Source organism: Vipera ursinii (genome assembly GCF_947247035.1).
Source record: "Vipera ursinii genome assembly, chromosome: 1".
Taxonomy (NCBI): domain Eukaryota; kingdom Metazoa; phylum Chordata; class Lepidosauria; order Squamata; family Viperidae; genus Vipera; species Vipera ursinii.
Window position 1 is genome coordinate 50,769,750 of NC_139512.1, and position 20,477 is coordinate 50,790,226.

General features: G+C 38.0%; 1 protein-coding gene across 4 annotated transcripts in view; it reads right to left on the reverse strand.

Annotated features, from left to right (window-relative positions):
* Window positions 1-20,477, reverse strand: part of ESRRB (estrogen related receptor beta) — a gene marked incomplete at both ends in the record, with an annotated part of 107,588 nt that overhangs the window by 56,050 nt on the left and 31,061 nt on the right. For 2 of the 4 annotated variants that reach the window (XM_083375532.1, XM_083375531.1), the window contains one exon: window positions 614-1,023. In XM_083375532.1, coding sequence (XP_083231658.1) covers window positions 614-1,023 — 410 coding nt within the window. Of the gene's footprint in view, window positions 1-613; window positions 1,024-20,477 lie in introns of those variants that run through there. The other 2 variants (XM_083375533.1, XM_083375534.1) reach the window with 2 other exon arrangements.

The window sequence follows — 20,477 nt, forward strand, 5'->3', positions numbered from 1 at the left end:
GAATACATCTTCCACGCACAAAAACAGACAGTTCTTCTGCTCTGACAGAGTAGAGCTACTCTTGTATTACTTCCAAATTTTGGAATGCTTTTACTTCCGTTACTGATTCTCACCCTTAATGTTTTGCATGGGATGTAACATAGATCTCTTTAACTCAGTCTTTTATAACTGCCAGCATTCTTTTTCTAATTATCGCTATGGCTCAAACTATTTTAATAGTTTTTTCTAAAACACATTAGATTATGTGAATGAGGTAGCAAGCATGGAAATCATATAATCTGACTTACTCTAGAGTTGCAAAAACTAAAATAATATTGACAGCCAGGATTTAGCAAATTCACTTAGTGTTTTGTGCCAAATTATAGGATGACAAGAAAAAAGTTGCTAAGATTAGTAAAAGATACTGATTATTAAGCCTTTATTGTGACCCTATGCTGTCTAAATTCACATTGTTAAGTTGCTCACTTTTCAGCTCTAATCTATCCTGAATATTCAAAATACTTAGCCATCATCAATTCCAAGATAAAACCCTATAATGAATTCTGTCTGTCAACCAACAAAACAGTGTTTGAAATAACCATTTCATTTGCCTTTGCTCTCACCGGCCTCCTACCTTGAATTGTTCGTTTGAAGAAGGCTTTGCATGCTTCACAAGAGGCCACTCCATAGTGATATCCAGATGCAATGTCCCCACACACTAGACATAGCCTTTTCGGGATGGCATTGAGCATATATTCACATTTAGTGGGTGAATCTTCCATAATAGCACTGGCACAGTCGTCATATCGCTTGCGGCAAGGCCCACCACCAATCCCTGCACTGCCGAACATGGGTGGTGAGTCCAGGCCATTAGAATGAGCACCTATAGCGATGCCATAACCACCACTGGCATCAGATGAGCCACTAGGACTGTGATGGCTAATGGCGTCAATTCCAGAGGATGGACTGGATGGCTCAGTCTTGATGAAAGATCCACAACTGGAGGTCAAGTGCCGCTCATCCGTGGACATTCTGCCTAGTAACCTGTGGGTTGCAAGAACAGAAAAGAAACCCATTAGCTGAGGGAAACATCCTCCCTAGTTCAGATAGATCCCATTCTGGCTACTGAATAATGCAATCACTACCAGCACTACTTTTCCGATAAAGCCCAGATAACATGTGTTAAATCTATGGAATGGGGAGCAAAAATGGAATCAGTTACATTTGTAAGTTGGGCAGCAATATATATTAGATTTATAAATAAATACATTGTAAATACAATAAAACTGAGGCACTGAAATTTAATTTAATTTCCTTAAACTTCCTCAACCAATCTATAACCAAAATGTAGTTATCCCTCAAGATTTGCAATACTGCAACTTATAGAATGTTCCTCTAAAAACAATATTTGTTAAAGAGAACAATGCACAAAACTGAATTGGGAAAAAATTGCTTGAAAAAAATTAATTGTGCAAAATAATAAAAGCATGCTAAATGCACATGAATGTTTGTATGGAAAATAATAATAATAATCACAAATTAATATGGAAATATGTTAGAAAAATATCCGTAAAACTAAAAGAAAGGAAATTAACAGGTACATTTGACTTCGGCTTTTTGAATGATGTAAGATAGTTCTAGGGAAAAACATGCATCCTTAACTATAACACCAAACAAATGAGTTGCTTGCTGACCAAGACATCACATAAAAAAAATCAGTTTCTTCTCAATGAAGCCCTTTCCATGTTTTTACAATACTACAACATGATCCCAGATATTTATTCTTTACTTCTTTTTCTTTTCATCTTTTTTAGAAATACTATACACATATAGCCAGGGGAAAAAAGCTGCTAATTTTTTAAGGACAGAGCAGACACAGCATCAGATGTGTGGCTTTAGGAAGTGGTTGCATGGGACTTAGACAGCGATGATTTGAGATTTCTGCTAGCTGCATCCATCTTTGTAAGTTCCATATGAATCATTTTCTGGCTAATTAGCACAATTAGTGCTTTAAGTGCTTTATCCCAATTTTTAAAAGCCAGAGCAATGAATCATCCTCACACTAGTCCTGCATGCAGATAATTTTCACGAAATTGTATTGGAAAGCCAATCAGAAGCCTCTTTCCAACTTTTTGAAGTTCTGATTATCGTAAGAATGGAAACAAAACAAATGCACAGGTCTTCTCCACAATGGAGGCATACGTGCAGTGTTTAGGGACCTATTTTAAAAAAGGGGGAAATGATAGAAAATTACAAAATAAAAAATATTGAGGAGAGAATTAATAGGGGAAAATATACCCCTCCGTTGGAACACTAAAATCCATGCAGTGGCTCACTATATGATGTACATTCAGGGCATACAAAATTCCATGAGGCTGATACAGAACACAAGGAAAAGAAGACTATTTCCTCAATTTTGCTGACCTTCCATTACCCTGTCAATTCCATCAGTTGGTTTTATAATAATGTAATTTATCTGTTGATCTTTTTTCCCCCTCTTCCCATCCATTTTTTCCCTTTTATATGATGTTTTTCAGACTGTAACTTTGTACAGAGGCACTTCTTTCTATTTTTCACTTTTAAAAAATAATGGTCCAGTTAGCCCTTCTAAGAGCCTTTTTCACTGAAGACTGGAATAAAAACCCCATTAAATAAGGGAATAAAGAAAATGGAGGAACCCATACAAAATGAACCTACTGAATTCGTTTTCCTGAAATGCTGTGGTCCTTGGATGAGAGTTTTAGGATTTATCAATAATTATTAGCATCCGGCCCTCTCAACTCCTGGCAAATAGATGGGGAAGAAATGGAGGTAGTGACAGATTTTATTTTCCTGGGCTCCAAGATCACTGCAGATGGGGAATGTAGCCAAGAAATTAAAAGACGCTTGCTCCTGGGGAGGAAAGCCATGGCAAATCTAGACAGCATACTAAAAAGCAGAGACATCACCCTGTCAACAAAAGTGCGTATAGTCAAGGCTATGGTCTTCCCAGTTGCAATGTATGGCAGTGAAAGTTGGACCATAAAAAAGGCTGAGCGCCAAAGAATTGAGGCCTTTGAACTATGGTGCTGGAGAAGACTCCTGCGAGTCCCTTGGACTGCAAGGCGATCAAACCGGTCAGTCCTAGAAGAGATCAACCCTGACTGCTCTTTAGAAGGCCAGATCCTGAAGCTAAAACTCAAATATTTTGGCCACCTAATGAGAAGGAAGGACTCACTGGAGAAGAGCCTAAGGCTGGGAAAGATTGAGGGCAATAGAAGAACAGGACAACAGAGAATGAGGTGGCTGGATGGAGTCACTGAAGCAGTAGGCGTGAGCTTAAATGGACTGCAGAAGATGGTAGAGGACAGGAAGGCCTGGAGGAACGTTGTCCATAGGGTCGCAATGGGTCGGACACGACTTCGCAGCTAACAACAACAACAACAAAAGAATTATTAGACTAAATATAAATATATAAATAGCTAAACAAAACCTCCATGTTCAGAAGAAGTATTACTGTAAAAATGGATGCAAGAGACCAATAACAAAGGAGACCCTTTATATTCTTACAGTGAATCCTGATGCAAGATAAATAAGCCTTGTAAAGCTCTTATACTTTCATGTCCATCCTTCAAGGTTCATATTCCATATAACCATCATTCTAATAAAGCTGCCAGTGTTTCTTTTTAAAGTGAAACACCATCCCCTATTTGCTCTTTTGCCGGACCCACATAAAATGAATGTATGTGTAAGGAAGGCACAAAAAAATCCAATATCACTCAGTAAGACAAGGATGACAGGTCTTTTTATCCAAGGTTACATCCACAATGAAACAGCATTTTGCTTGGGACTGTTTATTTTAAAGATTTAACAAAGATGTTAAATGACAGAGATTTTGATCCGGCTCTCCTAGTAACCAATGAAGGCATCTCCTTAGCTATTTCTGGTCTGATGGAGTAGGTTTACAAAATCTAAGCATGACACTTTTCATCCTTCCTTTCTCTTCTTTCTTTCCATTAAATATTTTCATGGCTGTTCTTTGGATCCCCTCTAAACTGTTTCAGGAATAGGAATGTACCTAGACAAGAATACCGAAATTGAAATACAGATGGATTACTCGGGGGAAAAGAGAGTCTGCTTCCTAAATATGATGCTTGAACTATTACTTATATAGTTGTCCCACCACTTGCTCACTATAAGACTCTTATCAGGTTGCAGACTGATATCATTTCTATCCCCTCAGATTTCTCTAGCGCAGCATATTAGCCACTTTGCAATCTATTAGCTGTTGCAATACTTCCTGCTACTTTCAAACTCAGGGCTACTGGCAGCACTCCTATGCGGCTCTAAAAGCTTCTCAGGCACAAACGTCTCCTTCCCTAGTGCGACAAACCCAAGGTGCTCCTGAGACACCCAGGAGAACTCAACCCAGAGAATCACTAGTTGGTTGGGAAATCATGTGACTCCAATGCAGACGCAGTTATGTGCGTGAAACTTTGGGTTCTAAATGCATCTCTTTAAAATTCTGCCTCCATCCGGTGTTTCCTTCATCCCCACCTGTATATTTCCATCACTGAGTATTTCCTCTTAAAAGCAGGAAATGTTATCTGTAGGTTCAGCTTACATAAAGGCAGCAAAAGGATGGACTTACCATTTTAAAAGGTTTAGAACGCAAATGCAGCCTGGAATTGTTTAAAATGAATAAATATAAATGACACATTTTATACCGGCTGTCAGCATTAACTGAAAACATAATCAAATGAGTTAATTCTATTTTATTGTAGGGTTATATGAACAGAATCTTGCAAGTCCGAGAGTACAATTTTCCTCCCATCTCCTTTACCCCCAAGAAATTAGGGAGGGTCCCTTCTAAGCTTCTTGCTCACCCAATGTCCAGCTAGGGAATATGCTGCTTCTTATCTGACCATTCCCTATGCAGGAATTCTGGAATCCAATCTCCCAAAGTCGTTTCCATACATCATTGCACTGTTTCCGGCAGTTAAGAAATAAAATGCTCTTGATAAGCCTAATCCTCTTACCAAAATACAACTCTACCTTTTAGAATTCTTTGAATCCTGTATTTATTTTATTTATCCTACTTCATTCTGGCATATGTTTTATAGCCTACTTCATTTTTTTTAGCTTTTACTGTCTCTTGTTGCCTTTCCCCTCCCTTGTTTTTGTATTTATTCAGCTTGAGTCAAAGGAAAGGAATGGAGAGGGTTACCTAACTTGAGTAATAGTGTGTTGCAACTTTAGCAACAAAAAGTTTCAGTCAACCTTTTAAGAGAACTAATTTGATATATTAAGGCACATCCTGGAAACTGAGAGACTCTGAGTTTATTCCCACTTCAGGCATGAAGCCAGCTGTGTGACCTTGAACCAAGTCACTCTCTCAGTCCTAAAAAGGACACAATGGCAAACACCTTCTGAAAAGGTGTCTGAAAAACTTGCCAATAAAATTGTAGGGACCTGTCTGGTCAGTTGACAAGAGCCAAAACAGACTTGAAGGTATCAAACCCTCCTAAAAAAAAACCAACAACCCACAACCCCCTTTTTAAAAATAAAATATAACTCCCTGAATAATTTATAAGCAAAGCTTTCTGTTTCAATGAAGAGGTTCCTGGAGCTTCACATTAAACTTCTTCCATGCAAAAGGCATATCTGCTCTAATGCTACAGAAAGTAGCAAGTTGAATGGGACATCTTGGCTCACCTAGCTCACAATATTATCTATGCTGCTCAGTGCAGAAGAGGCAGAGAACTAGCAGAAAAAAATATATGGAAAAAATATAAATAATGCTAGTAATTATTAAATTATACTCCCATATCCCATTTCTTTTTTAAAAGACTTATCCTAAATAGATTGAGGATAATAATGGATATTTGTAAATTCCTTTGAGAAAGTAACTAAAAAGCAATAGGCAGGATTAATCGAAAGAAGACTTTCACAGGAAGACGGCATTTGCATCTCTCTGTACTTATGATGAGATGCATATAGTGGTTTTAGAGGGAGGGGATATGATATTAATTGGCAAATTGGATTTGCTTGGAGAGTTCACTAATGAAACACTGGGAAGCTGGCGATTTTAGATCTTCTCATTTTAGCTCCCTCTAGGGATGAGCTGCATAGAAGATGATGAAGTGATTTTGAATCTCTGGGATAATCTTAGTCTTGGATAGCTGGGCATGTGATATTGTGGAATCAATAAATTAGGATTTCCTGTCTCAGGTTGATTCATGGGATGAGTTTTATGGTTTTAGAGTCCAAAGGGAAAACAAAAATGAATTTGCATCCCAAATTAATTAGCAGTATACTCAACTGAGCCACGCACATTGATAGTTTCTTGGTCTAAATATAGTTGCTGCAGCTTTTTTGATGCTGCAGCTGACAGTGCTAATAAATGAAAGCAGAAATGTAACTTCAAGGGGACTCAGATTGGTTGGACTGATGTATTTTGATTTCCAGGTTTATGCATTAAAAATAAGACAGCATATTGGATGTTGGGGGGAAAAATCTTAAAATAAAATTTAGAATGTTTTCGCCAACTATATTTTGATTATCTGCCATGTTCATCATCACAATTTCCAGAGGCCAAGGCTGACTGCAAACAGGATATGCACACAAACTGCCTCAAAGTGGAGGTCCAAAATTAAGATTGCCTTAAAAATCATCAAGTTTTATAAAATGGTAGTGACTGGATATCTTACATCCAGTAGCATACCTAGAAATATTATTTATTAGAAAAGCCTCCCTCTTCTGAGACTAGAACCCCCCTTTTAAAGCATTTGTGGAATTTTAACAAAAGGTTAACAAGCTGCTCACAAGCTTCTCAGTTGCCTGCCATCTATGGGCCAGAGCTTGACCACTCTTGCTTTTAAAATATGCTTTTGATTCTGAGAAATGAATCAAATACACTCCTTTCTACTGTGGATCAAACAACATAATATTCAACTTACATTACATATTTGTACCATTAAAGCTTATTCATTTAGGTATTCTTCAGAGATGCATTGTTAAAAGCAAGGAAAATACAGGATAACAGTTTTATAAATAAAGAAATTTCATATCCATAGTTGGGTTAAAACAGCTGAATTTTTTTTAAAAAAAAATTCCAGTGTTTTCACATATTCATGTTATAGTACCAGAAACTAGAAAATAGTAGGGAGTATAGTATTTTTGGAAATTATGTACAAGTCATCCTTTACATATGAACACAACTCTGAATGGCTTACAGTTATAAAAATCTGTCTGTCTGTCTGTCTGTCTATCTGTCTATCTATCTATCTATCTATCTATCTATCTATCTATCTATCTATCTATCCATCTATCTATCAAAATATAAATAAGTGATTAAAAACTGATAGATAATACAACTTATAGTAAACACAAAACATTAGCAGCATTAATATAGACCTAACACAGAGAGATAATTTTTTACATAAATTTAGATCTAAATAGTAGATCAATGATACAATTAATGTAAAATATGTCTAAAAGCTAAAATACATTAATTCTTTTTTTCAAAAGCGAACAAGATGGAACAGAAATATACATTGGTCTACATTTCAAAACCAGGAGCTACCAGAACCAGAAAGCATCAGGAAATTCTCTTGTCATCACCTGGATCTCAGAATGAGAAAATTCTTGGGTAAGAGAAGCCTATTCTGTAGTAGATGAACTTGGTATTAGGGGAGATACAATTGGAAAGCATTTCATCAGAGATCCAGAATCTTGCAGTTTAATATACTTTTAAAAGGTAACCTGAACTGGAGCTAAAAATAATTGGAAGGAGTGTAGGTGACAGATTTGCATAATAGGATTGCAAAAACAGGTCCTATTCAGATTGACTTCCATCTGGACCAGGCACCTGTTCTGTGCATGCCAGAAATAAATAGCCATTACAATCAGGAACTGAGCAGACAAGTGGTCCTTATTGAGTATTTTGTTCCATAAGTTATTTAAAATCTCAAAAGCCCTTGCAACTCATTTATTTCTTATGACAAGCTATCCTAATTGTTCCCCCACATGGAGACTGTCACTGTTAATTTAAGTCTCATTCAGAAATGAACTGACAATTACACATTGTAAATTCTTCAAATATTATTCTCCTTCCAAATAGAAAAATGTATTCTGCTCACATGTTAACATAGCACGTTTGCCACAGCAGCCAAATCTAGTAAAATATGGAGAAGCTAGAAGATAGAGTACAGCACCATGGACAGCACCACGGACAGTTCTAACTGTGCATTCATTGAAATCTACAATTCTGTATAGGATAGGCTGCTCAAATCTTGAGGACCTTGTGAATTTTGGGAACTGTAACTTGTCTCAGAATTTAATTTTATATAAATTGATGGGGGACAGGTTAAGAAAAACTGTATCAAATAAATGCCCACATACAAATAAGAAAAGTAATTTTTTTGTTCCACTTTTAGAGGTTACCTCTCTTTGCTTAAGACTCAATTAATTGATTATGCATTATTGACAAAATGGGCAATTGTTTAATTGCTTTGTATCAAATTTGCCTTACTGCAAATAAAGTTATCAATAGCTGTTGAAGTGTATAATAAAAGCATTTGCTTAGAAATGTCCTACTGTTTATATTCTATAATGCAAAATGTGGCTAAACGACATTGCTTTGTCATTACTTGGATTCTGGATTTGGAACAACAACCAATCAGCAGATAAACTGTATCCAGCATGCAGGAGATGGCTATTTTCTACCCTCACGTTGCCATAAATACAAAAGGAAACGCTAGAAATATATATTGTATAAAGCTAATAATTCCAGGACCTAAATTTACCCATCCATGTAGTACTTACTGAATCACATAATAAATAACATGAGGATATTTAGCTCATTATCAAGTAATTAAATCAGTTGTAAAATGATTATTTTATATTATGTCTAAACTAATTTTATAGATTAATTATATTAATGACATTAAGGCCAAATTTTATACACAGCTAGGAGTAAATGCCATTTAATTAAATAGGATGTACTTTTAGTAAGCATATTAAGACTGGTTTACTAATTTCCTAATATTTCATTGTTTTCTGAAATGGTTGATTGCTAAAACTTTGAAAAGTAGGCCAGATTTAAGATAAATTGATAGGTTGATTCTGCTCATGGAGTACTGTCAGATGCAAAAAAGCAGGGCCACATACAAAGTTCAAATTAATCTGATTTCTTTGAACAGGAATCTACTCCACTAACAATTAGCACTATTTTGGCACTAGTAAGGGTTAACAGAATTCAAAGGAGAGTTTGTAATGGCCTCTTCAGATGCCTCTCTGGGCGTCAGCTGAGAAGAGGATGAGTCGGTCCCAGGCACATCAAAGGGGGAAGCATCAGCACATCTGGAGGTGCTCAGTGGCTCTGAGCTGGGAGCAACAAGTCCAAGCATGGCAGAGTGGTCACAGAGGGAGAAATCAGATAAGTAGTTAACTGAGCATGGGTCAGTTGAGGCACAGCTGCAGCAGGACAGCCCTGAGGCTACAGATGGAGAGAGCATGAAACTACAGCCAGCCAGCCAGCCAGCCAGCAAGGAGAAGGAATGCAAGCACAGACTAGAGGCAGGAGCAATGGAGGTTGGCCTAGCTATTTGTGAAGCGGCAGTCTCGTCCTTCTTCATGGGCTGCACTGGGTGTTGGCTATTTAGTGCAGCAGGAGAGAAATGACGTTGGGATCAACATGTCAGTTTGGGAGCTAGTGTTTGCCAATCTCTTAGTTCAGCTTCCTGACTGTGACTGTGGCTTTTAGACGCTGGATTCATGCCTTGACTCTTGGATCTGCCGCTCAGATTTGCCTTTGCCTTGAATCCTGTTCTCCAGATCCCAGATGGTGGACTTTGGTCTTTTACCTCGCCTTCTTTCTATTTTGTCTTGTCTTGTGGACTGCTCTAGCTTTGTGGATTCCGGAATTGAGCTGAGAACTTGTTGGGGGTTGACTTGGACTGGGAATTTTCTGGGAAAGACTCTTGGAAAGGCCTAGAAAGCTTCAATAAATTTCTTGAATTCTCTGTGCTGTGTATGGATGTGAGCTGGAGCAGGAGAGGGTTGGACTTAGTACATTTGTGGCTACAAAGAGCTTCTAGGCTAATTTCTCTTTTGACTCCGCCCCCCCCATGTTCTGCCACTACTTCACCTGCAAGTACTTTCCTATACATACTACAAATCACTTCTACCATCAATCAATATAATCTAAAACTTAGATAAAATTATAACATTCATATTATGGTCTGGTAAGTAATAGGCAAATAGGATTTCCAATCAAGATTGTGATCTATGACTTGATGTGAAAATGTAGAATGACTTCACATAAGATCATTTATAGGTATGCCAGACTCAGAACAAATTTCCAGACTTCATTATTGCAGAGGTTATAAGAAAAGAATAAAGATATATAACTATTCCCCAACCATAATTTATTCATACCAAAGTGGATTGGAATTCATCTTTTTTTATTGCCTTTCTGTGAAACAGTGGATCCCTTCACTGATAACAAGAGAACTTGCAGGTGGTTCCTTATAAAACTGACTTCTGAGTCCTTATCAGTGTAGGAACTGACAAACTAACCAACAGAGAAGACTTAGCAGTTGAATAGAAGTAATAGGAATATTGCAGAAAACTAGGTATGTAAAACTGAAAATCCTGATTTCCAAATAATAGGAAGTAATAGTTCATTATCCTGAGTAGTATACTTATTCTGGGACCATACTTTTTAATTGAGATGCAGGACATGGTTAAGTTTGCATAGATTGAGGAGAAACAGGACTCCTGAAAAACTGAAGAAATATCACACAGAAGAAAATCAAGTTTTGTCCTCTATTGTTCCAGAACGCATATCACCAAACAATGTATTTAAAATACAAGAAGATATTCTAGTTGGATGTTAAGACATAGTTCTAACAACTTAATTTGAAAAATTATCTTAAGAGATGGAGGGGTATTTTTCATTGGCCATCTGTCAGGTATACTGGATATCCTAAAAAGCCCCCTTCCAACTGTAAGAATCTGAGATTCTAGGACTAAAATTACCCTGATATAATTTGATTTTTACTAGAGTGGCTCAAGACAGGTGCTCGCAGCATTACCAATCAAAGAAATCATGCACTTATTCCATCTTTCACTAGACTTTTTCTGAATAGAAAAAAATTGCCAAAGTATGAGAAATGACGGAAAGGATAAAAATGGAAAATGACATCATTTTGTACAAATGTATATGAATAAAGCAAATTACTAAAAAAAAAAAGCCTCATCTGAAAACATCTTTATAGATATATTGTTCTTGTAATATGTCCAATGAATGTTTCCCTGTTTTGATTAGTTCTTTATTCTCTGAACTGTGGTTGTTACTTATGAGGGCAACACAACCCGGCGATTTACTTATTCAAAACATTTAACTATATGCTGTAAACTATTCTGGAGCAAATTTTAAATGCTCATTGCAAATCACAATTTTGGTTTACTTTTCCTCATTGTAAAACATAAACGAATTTGCAAATTTATACTGAATACAGCCACTGTAAGAAGTGAAGCAACTGGCAAGGCAGAAATCAGCAATTCTCAGGCCAGACAGAATTGGATTAAGTTGTTGTTGTTGTTAGCTGCGAAGTCGTGTCCGACCCATCGCGACCCTATGGACAACATTCCTCCAGGCCTTCCTGTCCTCTACCATCTTCTGGAGTCCATTTAAGCTCACGCCTACTGCTTCAGTGACTCCATCCAGCCACCTCATTCTCTGTCATCCCCTTCTTCTATTGCCCTCGATCTTTCCCAGCATTAGGCTCTTCTCCAGTGAGTCCTTCCTTCTCATTAGGTGGCCAAAGTATTTGAGTTTTAGCTTCAGGATCTGGCCTTCTAAAGAGCAGTTGGGATTGATCTCCTCTAGGACTGACCGGTTTGATCGCCTTGCAGTCCAAGGGACTCGCAGGAGTCTTCTCCAGCACGAGTTCAAAGGCCTCAATTCTTTGGCGCTCAGCCTTTCTTATGGTCCAACTTTCACTGCCATACATTGCAACTGGGAAGACCATAGCCTTGACTATATGCACTTTTGTTGACAGGGTGATGTCTCTGCTTTTTAGTGTGCTGTCTAGATTTGCCATGGCTTTCCTCCCCAGGAGCAAGCGTCTTTTAATTTCTTGGCTACAGTCCCCATCTGCAGTGATCTTGGAGCCCAGGAAAATAAAATCTGTCACTACCTCCATTTCTTCCCCATCTATTTGCCAGGAATTGAGAGGGCCAGATGCCATGATCTTGGTTTTCTTAATGTTAAGTTTCAACCCAAGTTTTGCACTCTCCTTCTTCACCCGCAACAAGAGGCTCTTTAGTTCCTCTTCACTTTCTGCCATTAGAGTGGTATCATCTGCGTATCTTAGGTTGTTGATGTTTCTTCCGGCAATCTTAATTCCAACTTTTGATTCATCTAGCCCTGCCTTTCTCATGATGTGCTCTGCATATAAGTTAAATAGGCAAGGCGACAGTATACAGCCTTGCCGGACTCCTTTCCCAATTTTGAACCAATCAGTGGTTCCATGTCCAGTTCTCACTGTTGCTTCTTGACCCGCATATAGGTTTCTCAGGATTAAGTTACTGTATATTAACTGAATGAATGGGTTGCTTCCAGTGGTGGGATTCAGCCAGTTCACATCACTTTGGCAGAACCAGTAGCTAATTTTTTGTTGCTCAGGCCCAGAACGGACTCCCGGAAGTGGCATCCACACAGAGAACCCGTTGTTCACATATTTGACTCTCACCACTGGTTGCTTCCCTTGTCATGACCATGAAAAGAAGGCCAATTCTCTCATGATTCCAAAAGATGAGACAGAAGAACTGAAACCCTGCAGCAGCCATATAAAAGACAGCTTTTGATTTCTTGGTCCGCAAAGGAAGACAAAATTGTGTGTGTGACATTCTGCTATAAGCAAGTTCCTGAACATAGGGAGAAGTGTTTGGAGAACTGAGGCATATTGCTATGTTCCAAAAGAAGCCTGGTACACATACAAAGAAATCATATTTTGAATTTTAGTTATAAAGGCACTTCTGGTGTGGAGAAATTATTTATTTATTTATTTTTACTATCCTTTGATCACCGTGAATGTAATGAAGGGATGGTGAAATAGAGATATTAGTATTGTAGGCTGGAGGTGGTTGGTGTAAGTGACAGAGAAGGCACCACTGGCGCTAAGCTCTAAACTTGTGGTCTTCTAGTCTACATTCAAACTTTTGCAATTTTAATTTGTTTCTATATTTATAGTGGGCTTTATATTTCTGTTTATTATATTGTAAGTCACTCATGGTCATCTCAGAAAGAGAGATGGACAGTACGTAAATTCAATGAAGAGATAAAAATAAATAAATAAATAAATAAATAAATAAATAAATAAATAAATAAATAATAAGCAGCTTATATAAATGCCTGAAGAATTGTTTGAAGAAGCGTCATTCTGAGAAGCAAGATGGGCGATATACAAATTTAATAATAAATAAGAAAAAATAAATAAAAATTCAATACAAACATCATTCAACGTAATACCACTGTTGCAAAAGAAAGTTTTATAATGGATTATATTCATTATTTTATATAGAAGCTATAGGATGATGATATGACATTCCGATATTTATTTCAGCACCCACATATTTAATCAAGACAAAATAAACCAAGCATGCCTAAAAAGCAGCATGATCTTCTACCTACTACTTTCTAGTATCAAGCTACCCTGTAAAATTTCTCTTAAAAATAGCACACTATAAACTGAGAAGAAGTGCACATTGGGAAAGTTCAGGCAGTTGAGGTTAAGTCAGGCAAAGAAAGCCAAACTTTAGTTTATGCAACAAAACCACAAAGGCCAAGAGCTCCCAAGGCAAAATAAACAGGTCATTTTTTGCATGCAATATACATGCAAATTACATTCCAACATTTATAGTCTAGATGAGGCAGCCCATAATGGTGCAAAGAAAAAGGGAGAAAAAAAACTAGCAGATCATCTTTTGCTCATAAAAGCACATTATATCTTTCATAAATTCTGATGACCTATAAAGCCCTAAATGGCGAGGGTCCGGGATATCTGAGGGAACACCTGCTGCCAGCATCAAGCTCCCTTCGTCCAGTGCGCTCCCACAGGGAGGGTCTTCTCAGGGTGCCGCCGGTTAAAGATTGCCGGCGGGTAACACCCAGGGGGAGGGCCTTCTCAGTGGGCGCGCCTGCCCTTTGGAACCAGCTGCCCGCGGAGCTTAGGACTGCCCCCGACCTCTGTTCATTCCGCCGGGACCTGAAGACCTGGCTCTTCGAGCTCTCTGACCCAGGCTGAGAATTTTTTAATTTTTAATTTTAACTGGGTTTTTATTTTTTCTCAGGGTTTCATTTAATCTTTTTTAATTTGTTTTAACTTTTGTATTGATTTTCTTTTAAATACCCTGTAAACCTCCCTGAGTCCTTCGGGAAAGGGCGGTATATAAATCTAAATAAATAAATAAAATAAATAAATATAAAATTCAACTTACAAATCAAGTGTGATTTTTTTTTTATTCCAGCCCAATTTAAGTGAATATTCCAAACTATTTTAAAGAAGCAATTTAACATTTTTCTTCTTACTTTAAATACAATTCTTCAATATTAAGTACTTAGATATTAATTCTATTTACTATAGTACTTCCTTAACTTGATCTTTTGTGGTATGATGTTGCTATATTGCTAAAATACCGTCATGCATTTTGAGCACAACTTTTTTTCCAAATTAAATGAGTATTATTATGCTCAAAACATGTTGTCCTTGTTGCCATCTTAACAGTGTTGGTTTTCCTTTGTTTGGACACAACATTCTAGATGTGACCTGTAATGTAATGATACAAATTCAAATTACCATTTGTTTCAACTTTCGCAAAAGGTAAGTAAAGTATCTGGTGTTTTTTAATGAAAGCTGAGGTGAATGTTCATTTCTGAGCTTATCCGTCAAAACACCAGATCACTTTCTAGTCAGAGAAGAAATATATTCAGTAGTAAATAGGATAAATAAGAAGTTTATGTTAGATGTAAAACGAATATCATTAAAAAAACACAAACATATATCATTCTAAAAATCTTATATTACGTGGATAAGAGGATCAAGGGGGAAGGTGATTGAAAAGATAATTATGATAATCAAGATGAGAGGAAATCAAGACTTTGCTTCAGAGCAGTATGTGGTTCCCTGCAGGCAAGCTGAAAGTTTTTCAACATATTTTTTCCCTTTCTCCCTATGGCAACAAGCAAGTTTGAAAGTTAAGGGACCTTCATAGATTATTTATTTTGTGATTAAATCACTAGAGGGATGTTGTTAGTCTTACTGAACCTAAGAAAGCTACCCGCCCCGATTAACATTTGATAGTTTGTCATCCAATCAGTATTAGTGGTTGTCAGTGGAAGCAATACGGATAAATTCCATTATATCTTGTTAGGTCCTCTTCCTTACTTATAGCTATTGAAGGCCAAATATAGACATGACATCAGAGAAACATGAATGCATCTCCTGTTGTCTGTGGGGGGGGGAGTAACAGCAGTTCTTCTGAGGAGTAATTTCAATGACAGCAAAGCATCTGTCCTGCATATTAATTACATAATGAATATAATGCCTCCCCATAGGCTCAACATCAGAACTGCTTGCCTAGCAACAAAAGAGGTTACCTATTAAATGCCAACTAAAAAATCTTAAGGGACTTAATAAACAGAAATTTGCGGCTGATGTACTGACTTTCAGATGACAATATAACCTTTTAAATTTGATTTCTAAAAGTGAGTTAGAGTTCTTAAACACAACAAGAAAAATATGAAGAGATGGATCTGGCTATCAAAAGCACATAAGGAGTAACAAAGTATGATGTGCTTCGTTCTATAAAGAGAAAGAAATAATTAAATTTAGAGATGAAAAAAGTCTCTGTCGTGTATTCAGCTATCAGCAACAACTCACTCATCAGCTTTTACACCATCCCAACAAAAGACATATTTACTTTAAACAGTTCATACCCATCCATCCTCTGAAGGCACCTTCTTCCCTTCAAAGCCTTACTAATTACGCCATGCAAAGAAACTACATACAGAGCATCTCTTTTTTTAACCATTAAAGCAGCTGCTTCCTATTTCAGTCTGGTGTAACTGTTCCATCTACTGCTTAACACTGTCTCCATAGGGTGTGCATGGATAACCACTTCACTTTGTTAGTGAGACAGACTTTTATTAGTTCTCTTTATTGAGTCAGATTCTAAATATGCCTGGAATCCAGGTCAGCAAGTTGTTTAAACATTGTAAACAAGGAATGTTTAAATATTTCCTTTAAAGAAGGAAAAGAAGGTACATGCCACAGAACTAGAGGACTTAGACTACTCAGATTTGTTATCTGAAAACGGTTGTATACACATAAATTGATTGTGACAAGGTATCATCTTGCTTCCCAACACCATTCTAGTGTCTGAGAACCTGGCTGTTCTCAGAGCTTTAGGGGCCTAATGGGATGGGCCAGCCTAGTTATTTATTTTTGTTTGCTTGAGATTTTAAGACGGTATTCTTAGTTAATGTATTTGCCTTGAGTCCAAGGAACAAGACAGTTTATAATTGTGTGCAATAAATAATATATAAAATTATTGCACCAGCTCAATTTTATACATAGCAAAGAAAATCCTCACAATGTAGATATCCTAGATGAATGGGACTCTAGACCTGAGTTTTGCCCCTCTTGTGCATACCAGAAAAGACACCTTCCCCTCATGGAATCTAAAATTGGATTTAATAGGCTATTTAAGTGGTGTTGGATTTCCTGTAACTGTATGTGGGAAAAGCTGCTGTCCATGGTGAGCTGCTAGGAAGATGGCAACCTTTGAGAAGAAAAAGAGGTGGGGGAGCATGTTTTTTTCTTTTTTTAATCCCATTTATATCCCGCCCTTCTCCGAAGATTCAGGGCGGCTTACAATCTAAGAAGCACAAACCAATGTGCTTAGCAATAGCCTTCATTCTATGTATATGCCTGCTTATTAGGGCTTTCGCCCCCCCCAAGTGGCATTTTTACAAAGTCAGCTTATTGCCCCCAACAATCTGGGTCCTCATTTTACCTACCTCGGAAGGATGGAAGGCTGAGTCAACCTTGAGCCTGGTGGGACGCGAACCTGCACTGATTGCAGGCAGCTGGTGTTACTTAAGGAGGCATTAGCCCACTGCTCCACCAAGAGAGTGACCACATTGCGCACCCACCCTCCTCACTGGTCTTCCCTACTCTGCATGTTCCACTTGCCCTTGGAATACTATCACTTATTATCACACTGACTTCTCCAGATGGGGCATCTGGGCTATTGATCTGATAAATAAACAGCCTGCTCGCTCGATCAAAATGTTATTTTGCATTTCAATTACTGTTCACTAATGCAACCTTCATCCCGCCAAGAGTGCTGTTGGCAATGACACTCGACTTGGCATAGGCACTGTGAGGAAACTCAGCAGCAGTGACTGCTCCAAGCACCTAACGGGACTCAACCCCCTTGCATTGAATACATAGAACAGAGAAGGAAGAGACCGTCCTGCAAGAAAAGAAGGCAGAATGGATCAAAAGCAGAGCCTGCTTGAGCCTATTGTGATCAGGAGAAAGGTCACACATATCTGAATCAGATTTATTCCTGGCTTTCACTTAATTGGAGAGTTCATTAGATCTTTGATGGGTTGTTCTGAAGCTGGATTGAGTCCAGCTAGTTACAACATCCAAGAATTCAATGATACAAGGACTGGAAATCAATTTGCAGTGATGGGCCAGCAGTGTAAACATTGAGACAGAAAGGGTGAGGGTGTTGCAGTTGTTGCTGCTGTTTCTTTTTCATCTTGCCATTTTGGCAACAGAAATCCACCCAACTTTTAAATGTTAACTACTTTTCTTTGCCACTCCCATCCCTGTCAATGCCAGAACCACAGAACTGGCTGCGTTACAGCTTGGTCACCTGCCAGTGCTACAGCTTCTTGAGGGTGGCTGCAAGGTGAAGTGGTAAGTGAATGCTCTGTTTTCTACCTGCCCTGTCATCTGAGTGACTTTGAGGGGCCATGCTTGAAACGAGACATTAGTTTAGTACATCTGCTGGGGAATACAAGACAGGATGACTGGAAAAGGTAGGAAAGAGCTTCCCAATGACAAGCCTCTCAAGAAAGGTTTACAAATCAATAACATCAACCATACAGAAGAAAACAAAATGGGGCAGCAAAGCCGTATTGCACCAAAAAAAAAATATTCTATGGACCATCAAGGTTTAGTATTTAACAACTATAAATTATCCAATTAAAAGAATCAACTTTGCATTTCCTAAACCGTGGTAAGTGAATTACAATCCAGCAGGATCACCTATGATCTACACATGTCCTCTGTCTCCCCTTTCTAGGATTTATTAATTTTGTGACTTTAAAAAGAGCTATTATTATAACCGTAAACATGGCTTGAAACAATTAAAAGGTCAAATCATAAAAATCAATGGGGTAACAGAAAACACTGAAAAACAGACAGACCAAGAGAAAGACAATAATAAAGTGCCCAAAACCCCCTACAAAATGAAGCAAAGTTTTTTGCCTGGGACACTTCTTGACAATCAGCAGGGGAGAGAAACTGCTTTGGGAAGCAGGAATTTGCTCTTAAGTTCTGTTCTTTTGCCCTTGTTAACAGCACAAAATGACTCTGCACCAGTTCAGAAACAGTTCTGGATCTCTGTGATCCCACGATGTGGCTGAGTTTGGTAGCTGAGCCAATTTATTTCTGATTCAGCTGCTTTGTCACCCAAACTGCAACTCGACTTTATTCCCTTTCCTGGCTCCTAAAGAAGCAGCTGAGCTTTTAAGAGAAATGATCTCACCCATATTGAGTTCCAGTTTCTGCAGTCTAAAAGGTTTCTTTAGAACTAGCCACCCTCACTGCAGCCACCACAGCATTCCACAACCGTGCAATACAGAGTTCCAGTATGATGTAAGGGTTGAAGCATTGAACTAGGAGTGGGGAAACTCAGGCATTAGTCGCTGTCAAGCTGGAAGCTCATTGGGGGCTCTGCATCTTTCAATTTGACTCAGTCTATACCTCAAGCCTTTGGTTATGGGGAGAAATAAGAGGAGGGAATACGATATACACCACTTCAAGTCCCCAAATGAAAAGCAATGTAAAAATCCGATAGATGATGATAGGCAGATAGGCATTAGGAAAAGTGCCTGCTTGCAGAACTGATTGGATGATATTATGCCAGATTCATGGCTCTTGACAAAAAAGGAGAAATGATGTTTTGGCAGCCAGGCAGCTCCACCCTATGTATTATAACCACTCAAATTATTTGCAAACCACCAAATACACAAAATACGTACTGAAATCATGTATGGGGAAGAGTGTTAGAATTTTATTTTATTTTATTTTGCATTAAATGGGAAGAGAGGATCCATTGCAAACTCTTTTGGACGAGTACTGGAATGGAAAGAGTCCTACTAGTATATACTGTAGAAGTGCTATGGAAGTGCTCTAGTATCTGAAAAGGTTGAAATGTGTTAATTTTTCCAATCTGTAGCACTGTCCTAACACAAAATGCCCTATTCTTTTTTCCACACTTCCCCCACCCCACTCCGCTCAAACAAGGGTCTCACTTTCTGAAACATGGAAAAATGTTAGGCGTGAGCTTAAATGGACTCCAGAAGATGGTAGAGGACAGGAAGGCCTGGAGGAACGTTGTCCATGCGGTCGCGATGGGTTGGACACAATTTTGCAACTAACAACAACAACAAAGTTTAGGAGAGAAGAAGCTGGCTAAATAAGTACAACCTTGAAATCAGAGGAAAGAATATTGGTTCTTTCTCAAGAACAGTCCTGAGAGTACTGCAATTATAGGAGTTGTTTTGAGAACAGAGCTTTCAAGGTGCATCATATACAATGTCTATTGTGCATACTGTAGAACCAGGAATATAAAGATTCTTTTTAAAAATTGCCATTATTATAAGTGATAGAGTTTGTGCCTTTTACTTGATTGTTTATAGATTTTAAGGGGGGAAAACCCAACTCCCAGAAACTCTGGGCCTTTGCCACTCACAGGTAGAGTAAGAAAATAGGAAATGTGCATCCAGAGAAAGAAAAACCATACCAAACAAAGGCAAATCACACAGAAACTCACCGCTATCCTACCTCAAGACTTGGAGAATAACCAAGTTTTCAATACCTTCCATAATTGCATTAAAGTGGCAGCCATATGGATCTCTAGAGGGATACTCTTCTATAGGGTAGGTACCATGACAAAGAGGCACATTTCCAGGGTCCTACCAGATGGTATGTTTAATTAAGGATATCTGAAATGCACTTACTCTGTCAGATTTTCGTTCCTTTCTTCTTAATACAAAAAGATTACAGGTCGTCCTTGACTTATAACCACAGTTAGGACCAGGATTGCTATTGTAAAGCAAGATGTCACATGACCACATCAACTTACAAGAGCAATCTCAGCACTTTCCATTGAGATTGTTTCTCAAGTTGTTGAGAAAGTATGCATCC